An 8,286-nucleotide genomic window follows, 5' to 3' on the forward strand; every position below is an offset into this window, starting at 1 on the left:
ACTGGTTCTCCAATCATACTGTAACATATATACCAGTGACTATATCACTTTGCGTCCTGCCAAGAAATGCTAAACCGTTGTTGTGATAAGCACAGAGGACCTGTAGGGTTTTCAGCTACGCAAAAGAGGTTTTGGTGTGATAGCAGATGGGTGCTCTATTAAAGCTGCAATCCATACCTTTTGTTGTGAATAAAACGTTATTTTGACAATTCTGTGTGTTAATACAATATAACTAACACAATTGCAGTGGTTGGATCTGCTCTTCTATGGAGACATGGTGGGTGTGGTTGGGTGTGGTTGGGTAGGACCACTACTGGTTGACAAGAGCTATTGCATGAAATTCCAAGGGAAAAAAGGTGTTAAAGGGAAGAGTGCCTATAACAATGTAATATGTATGCTGAAATGTCCCTGTGACCTTGACAGCCCTGAATAGCAGAATCACTGAACACAGGAATGCCCTTTGTACCTATGATGCATCCAGTCCAGTCTAGCTGTCCACTTTACTAAGGCTAATCATGGTATTTCTACTCAGTCCAGTTTAGCTGTCCACTTTAGTAAGGCTAATCATAGTATTTCTACTCGGTCCAGCCTAGCTGTCCACTTTACAAAAACTAATCATAGTATTTCTACTCAGACCAGTCTAGCTGTCCAGTTTACTAAGGCTAATCATAGTATTTCTACTCTCAAAATATATTGGGATGGAGGTGAACCCGAATGAGGATTTTAGCATTGGAACAGTAATAGATTAGTAGATTTATGGACTCCATGGATTCGTCATCATCAATGGTGTCGTGGAGACAACACGGGGTAGGACGGCGTGTGGCCAGTAATTTTTTCACGCGCAAGGTACAGCACGGTACAGGAACGTGCCCACCCCGTAGATTCACGATAAGCAACAACACAGCATTTTGGCTTCAGTAGGGCTGCTGCCAGTATCCTATCTGCGCGCAGCAATGCCTCAGCCACCGTCAAAGAAGATAAAGATACTCGTTCAAAGCAACTTTTAGTTTCAGCTCTATAATTCATGGCATTCCTTGAATTTGTATTAGTTTAAAAAGACTAAAACTAAGCTAAAAAACATTTCCTATACAAACATGTTTCCTAATTTAAGGTAAAATAAAATGGGCGTGCCGTGCGCGCACGCGTGACGTCATTAAAATACCGTCCTGCCAGTAAAAAAATCACAACGACACCGCTGATCATCATGATTAGGCCTTGCACTCATGGTTGTACGACTTTGGTGGATGCTGTGATTTGCTGTTTCCTCCCCCCATCTTGGTTACCTTTGAAAACTGGGGCATGGAAGGCTAAACATGAAGATTACGTTTTTTCCCCCCGTTTTTTTTCTTCAATAACTATCTGTCAATAATGTGTTTGCTTCATCTATGTTGCATTACTTGTGCTACATTTGTATGTTAAATTTGTATATTGTATGATTGTTCACTGTTGTGCTAAGGTCTGGACACGTTTCTGTCATTCATATTTATTATAAAGAAGAGCTTTGGCTCTAAATGTTACTCACTCGTTGGATGCCTAAATTAAAGTCACTTAAAGGACGACTTCACCCATTTTCAACCTATCTTCATATAATTGGGCCTCACTAATGCTCATGATAATATGGTAAAACAAATAATAATCTGTGTCTCATAGGAGAGCTGAGGACACAGAAACCTGCCTACTAGTGACATCATCTTTATTTAGTTTTTTGTTTTTTAATGCGAGAAAATGGCTTCCATTATAAAATGCTAACTTTCCAGGATTAGAAAGCCTGCAGTTTCGATTACAGTAGCTTGGATTCCCCATCAATGATGTCACTGCTAGGCGGGTTTCTGAACTGTCCACATCCCTCCACTGAGACACAGTATGTCTGTGTAGACAAGCATTGTAGTCGTCCTTTAAGGGAGCTACAGTGTCCTTCTTTTTTTTGAGGGGCCAAGGCCAAAGGGCCGTGGACCCTCTTTGCATCTCTACACTTTCATTATTATTCTTCCGTCGTTTTTTCTGTCAAGGCCTAACCGTGCATACGCTTTTTACAAAACTTGGCCATATGGTAGATGGTCATGAAAAACAGTAATTTGTCAAAAGGTGGCGCTATAGCACTCAATTGAAAAATGCCAACTTTGAACAGGTACAACTCATGCCCTGTTTGACCTACATTCATGAAACTTCAATACACACATGCGTCTCCTCATGCCTGACAACCTTCGTGGTCTGACTTTTGACCTTTAGATCTCCCACAATTTTGAATTATATGAAAAGCAGTTAAAATCTATCTCCTCCTGGGATTTTTGAGCAATCTGCACGAAACTCTTTACACATGAATTTTGGACCAATGCCGACAAAACGTTAGTGGCGGAAGTGAAAAAATGAAGCTTTTATGAGCCAATGAATATTGCAGTTTTATGACGACAATTATTCATCTGCCCCTAACACATACATGCAGACTCACATTTCTTGCAGTAATATAGAGGGTCATTCCAAATATCACTGAAACCAATCTTACTTCAATTGGCCAAAGGGGGGCGCTATAGCAATTTTTTTAAAACGCAAACTTTAAACAAGCATAAGTCATGCCTCGTTTGGCCAACAGCCATGAAACTTGCTTACACATGTGCCTTGACTCATGAGGAACACATCTATCACTTTGACCAGTAAGCTCCGCCCTTAGATTTTCAGCCATATTGAGCAGTTTGAAAAACACTTAAACCCAGGATTTCTGAGCAATTTGCGTGAAACTGTGTCATCTGTCTGACCTCCTTTTTTCACAAGTTCAGGTGTGTTGGTCCAATGGCTTGTTGCTACAAAATCTGTCTTTTAACCACAAGGTCGCCGGTTCAAGCCTCACCTCGTGCAGACTTCATTTCAATTGCATTGCACACATGACTATATCAATTAATGCATGTTAATGCAATTGTATAATTGTACATATTAAGAAATATCAATAGAAAACCATGGATAACAAAGGGTCTAGAGAATGCATGTAAGAAGAAAAACAAACTGTACAGAGATTTTATAAAAGGCAGAACAAAGATTGCTGAAACTAAATATAAAGTCTACAAGAATAAGTTAGTATTAATTATGAGACAGGCCAAGAAAGAATATTATAATAAATTGTTGGACGAAAATAAAAATAACATAAAAGGAACCTGGAACATTTTAAATAAAGTAATGGGTAACAAATCTGCATCCACAAACCTGCCTAGCCATTTCATTAATAATAATAAGACTGTAAAAGATATGAATGAGGTGGCAAACGAATTCAATTCTTTTTTTGTAAATATTGGACCAAAACTGGCAGATTTAATTAAAAGACACGATGAACCAATACAGGGTGGATGGAGAGGAGATAGCAAAGTGCTGCAGTCTATGTTCTTGGGAAATGTTAGTGAAAAAGAAATAGAATCCATTGTAACAAAGTCTAAAAATAAGACATCCACTGATTGTGATGGGTTAGACATGGTTATAGTGAAAAAAGCGATTGATTGTATAATCAAACCCCTCTGTTATATATTTAATTCCAGATAGAATGAAGGTTGCAAAAGTTATTCCACTTTTTAAAACAGGAGATAAACATAGCTTCAATAACTACAGACCGGTGTCATTGCTTTCACAATTCTCCAAAGTGCTGGAAAAGCTTTTTGCACAAAAAATTTATAGCTTTATTGAAAAACATCAATTGTTGAGTGAGAACCAATATGGCTTTCGACAAAATAGGTCTACATCAACAGCTCTAATGAACATTATAGAAGAAATAGCAACATCACCACACAAAAATAAATATACAATAGGGGTATTTATCGATTTAAAAAAGGCTTTTGATACTTTGAATCACTCTATTTTGATTTCTAAGCTATATACATATGGTGTGAGAGGAATGGTGCTGGACTGGATGAGAAGTTATTTAGATAAAAGACAACAGTATGTGCAGTATGCTGGTAAAACATCTGAGTAAATGAATATTGAATGTGGGGTTCCACAAGGTTCCGTCTTAGGACCCAAACTTTTTAATTTGTACATTAATGACATTTGTGACGTGTCAAAATTGTTACAATTTGTTTTGTTCGCAGATGACACAAATTTCCATTGCTCTGGATATAATTTAAAATAATTAGCTGAAAGCATTGTACATGAAATGACAAAACTGAAAAAATTGTTTGATGAAAACAAGTTATCGTTAAATCTGGAAAAAACGAAGTTTATGATTTTTGGTAATCGGGAAAAGGATGACGAGGTGTTATTATCTATAGATGGAGTGACAATTGAAAGAGTATCAGAATTTAGATTTTTGGGAGTAATAATGGATGACAAATTAACATGGAAACCCCATATAGCACATGTTAAAAAAAAGATTTCGAAGAGCATTTTTGTTTTAAATAAAGTAAGACATGTGTTAGATTATGTGTCAATGCGAATACTATACTGCTCACTTATTTCACCATACCTCAGTTATTGTGCTGAAGTATCGGGGAATACGTATGTGACTACCATAAAACCATTATACATACTACAGAAGAGAGCGGTAAGAATCATGCATAATGTCAATTATAGAGAACACACAAACAGACTATTTATACATTTGAGAGTTTTGAAACTTGAAGAGTTAGTGAAGCTACAGACATTATTAATCATGTTTAGGGCAAAAAGCAAAACGCTGCCTGTTAATGTACAAAAGCTGTTTGTATGTAGTTCAGAAAGTGGGGACAGTAGGAGGAAATATGATTTTAAGCATCAGTTTGCACGAACCACTCAAAGGCAAATGTGTCCTTCAGTTGTAGGAATCAGAATGTGGAATTCGCTCCACACTGACTTAAAATGTTGTACAAATATTTATCAATTTAAAAAATAGACAATATGAAGAGGAAAGGATTTGACTTTGGAGTTATCTTTTGTTGTTGTGTTTTGTTTACTATGTTTGTTCATTTGTTGCTTGTTTTGTTGCTCGTTTTTGCTTGTTTTTGTTTTGTTTTTGTTTTGGTTATGTTTAAACTTGCATGTTAGTGCAGGTACTGGTGGTATGCGCCGATCATCAAGGATATATATATATATTTTTTAAATTGGATAGGGGGCAGGTATTAATAAGAATTTATTCTTCTTCCTGCTCCTTTTCGCTTGTGGGTGTATGTGATTTAATGAATTATTGAAATTATGAATTGTGTGAACTGTAATACACTACCATATGCGAAATAAAATGAAATTAAATGAAAATGAAATTGTTAAAGATACCATGAAATGCTATTTGAGAGTAGTTATTTTCAATGTCGCGTACTTCATTGTGAAAATAGCCGATCTACAATCTCACAACTTTTTGGATAGCAACACTTTGTGAGCTTGTAGATCGGCTACTTTCACTAGTTTTGGTACCGAGGAGACGTCACATTTCTCTATTGGTAAATGGTTTGTGAACAACTGATCTTAGTGTTAGTGAAACAGGGGCTCGGTTCATGGCAGAGGGCAAGAGTCTATGATCTTCAACAGACACCATCAGGCTGGAAGAAGCCTTAGCTCAATCACTACTACTGTGACAGCCTGTGAGTCTGAAGGTTGAGCGTTCGACTCCTGTCTATGGCCATGGGTTGAGGTGTCCATGAGTAAGGTTCTTAACCCTGGATTGCTAGCCACAATCCCTCAGCTGTTGAGAATGCTCATGTGTTAATTACATTGGCTGCTTTGTCTCAAGTTCAATCTATTCTGTTTCTACATCTTATTGTGCTATTGTTGCAAATTGCTTTTTGCCTTTCATGCCGTGGCCCCGTTTATCGCTGCTTGCAGCTTTAGTCCATCACCTGCCTTCAAGGTTTTTCGATGTGTGTGACTTCTTTTGATCTTGTTTGAATCCCGGGTAGGATATGGAAAGTTATGGATTGCAGCTTTATTGAATTAAAGAAATACATTTGGGACCTTATCAGTGAACAAGTATAAACACTTCTGAGAGCAGAGTTTTAAGTGTGATGTATACGTTGTCGTATGATGGTGTCACACGCTGAAAATAGCAGATCTACAAGCTCATCCACAATGCATTATGAGCTTGTAGATTTGCTATTTTCTGCATGCCACACCGCCATACGACGGGGCATAAATTCGGTATTAGGCACAAGAAGGATATCAGACGGCCAACACTGATCTGCATCGTCATTAAGACAATCATAAAGCAAATACTTAGATTTAATATTGCATCTATGTTGTCATTTTGTAATAACAAGTATTTTTCTCTCTCAAGGCATCAGAGAGGGAGTATGCATGGGTGATCCGCCTAAGTGTGCTGCTAGTGGGCTTGGCTGGCACCGGTGTGGCCTTAACTGGGGAAGGCGCCCTGGCTTTCTGGCTGATGAGTTCAGACCTGATGTACTGCACGATCTTCCCGCAGATCATCTGTGTCGTACATTGTCCCTTCGCTAACGGATACGGTGCGGCCACCGGCTACTTCCTGGGGACTTTTCTGAGATTTCTGAGCGGGGAGCCTCTACTCCACATCCCCCCTGTCCTGACGTTTCCCGGTTGGAGGGAGGATGAGTTAACAGGGGACGTCCACCAGTATTTTCCCTTCAGGTCTTTGATAACGTTGCTAACCTTGCTCATCATTCCCTCAGCCTCCTTGCTGGCACGTCTGGTGTTCACCCGCCACATGCTGCCTCCTTCCTGGGATGTCCTTGGTGTCTTTAGGGAGGCTGGGAAGGCTGTAAACAAAAGGGTGTAAATGGAGCGGGGAGAGCAGAAGTAATTTTACCTGTTGCTACTGAGACTACTGAGAATTTGCTGGCTATCTCCTCCACCTCCAGCTGCTAGGATGATGTAGAGCCCAACCGATGATACATATTTTATGCCAGTTATCCCAATTTTAGAGAATACTAGACCACTGAATATTGATGACCACAATGGATAGCACTTTCTAATAACTATACAGTTATACTTGTTATTATTGCTTTTATTGATAACCTAATTTTTTATGTTCTTAAAGGTTTCATGACGTTCAGTTTTACCACACATTAAAAGTGTTTGTCATGGTCCTTCAAACGTGTATAGAAAGTTTTAACAAAAAATTCCACTCCATTGATCCATGGCAGGTGTTTTTCTCTCACATTTCTAAAGCCTTTTCAACTGCAATGAAAAAATAAATCTTTGCCTGCAGGTGTCGCTGATGAGGGATTTTGCCTGTCAATCATCGCCTCTGCTCCGCCCCCCCCCCCCCCCCAAAGGAAAGGATAGGGGAGGGGAGGGGCGAGGAGGAGAGTGGGTGGGATTAATCGGCTGTGACCTCACTGCCGAAGGGCCAAGCTCAGATTACTTTTCAGCCTAATTATTCAGAAAACCCCAGACCACAGAAAATCCACTGAATGTTCAAAGTTCCGATTTTTTGGGTGTAATTGAGGTCATAAAACTAAAAAAAAAAAAAAAAAAAGTGAAAATGAATGTCATAGAACCTTTAATGATTGTATTCTCATACTTTGTAAATTGTAGATTCACCATTTATAAATAATTATTATATCAATTTACAAACCAGTTATTTAGGAGTTGTTAATGGTTCATAAGATCATTCAGAAAGTTTTAAGTATATTATATTCAGACCATTTGTATGTATATATTACCGTACATGGTAGCACTTTATAATAACTATACACTATAAAGCATTAGTTAAGCATTAGTAAATGCTTAATTCCTCATGAACTCATCATTAGTAAAGCATTATTCATACATTACCAAGCATTAGTAAACACAGTTATAAATGTTGCAACTATACACTATTAAGTATTAGTTAAGCACTAGTAAAAAACTTAATTCATCATTAATTCATCATTTGTATAGCATTATTCATATATTACTAAGCATTAGTAAACACAGTTATAAACCTTTCAACTAAACACGATTTACAATTAGTTAAGTATTAGTAAGTACTTAATTCATCATGAATTCATCATCTATATAGCATTTAAGTACTTTATTCATCATGAATTCATCATTTATATAGCATTAATAATACATTAATAAGCGTTTGTAAACACAGTTATAAGCGTTTTTTTGCCCATTGATAACCTAATCTTAAATGTGCTTAATGATTGTATTCTCATACTTTGTAAATGATATATTCAACATTTATAAATAGGTATTATATCAATTTACAAACCAGTTATTTATGAGTTGTTAATGGTTCATACGATCATTTAGAAAGTCTAAGTAAAGACCATATACCAACCACTTGGTTATATATTTATGCGGACATTTGTACATGATTAGTGAGTGTGTTAATAAATGTCTTATAAACACTTATTCATACTCAATGAATGATTTATT

General features: G+C 37.4%; 1 protein-coding gene across 1 annotated transcript in view; it reads left to right on the plus strand.

Annotated features, from left to right (window-relative positions):
* LOC308081213 (high-affinity choline transporter 1-like) overlaps positions 1-6,694 on the plus strand; it is a gene marked incomplete at both ends in the record, with an annotated part of 44,567 nt that extends 37,873 nt beyond the window's left edge. Inside the window, one exon of the mRNA XM_080457603.1 lies at positions 6,218-6,694. Coding sequence (XP_080313729.1) covers positions 6,218-6,694 — 477 coding nt within the window. The remainder of the gene's footprint in view (positions 1-6,217) is intronic.
* Positions 6,695-8,286: the final 1,592 nt, after the last annotated feature.

This window comes from Gymnoscopelus braueri (assembly GCF_963280865.1).
Source record: "Gymnoscopelus braueri genome assembly, contig: SCAFFOLD_257, whole genome shotgun sequence".
NCBI lineage: Eukaryota > Metazoa > Chordata > Actinopteri > Myctophiformes > Myctophidae > Gymnoscopelus > Gymnoscopelus braueri.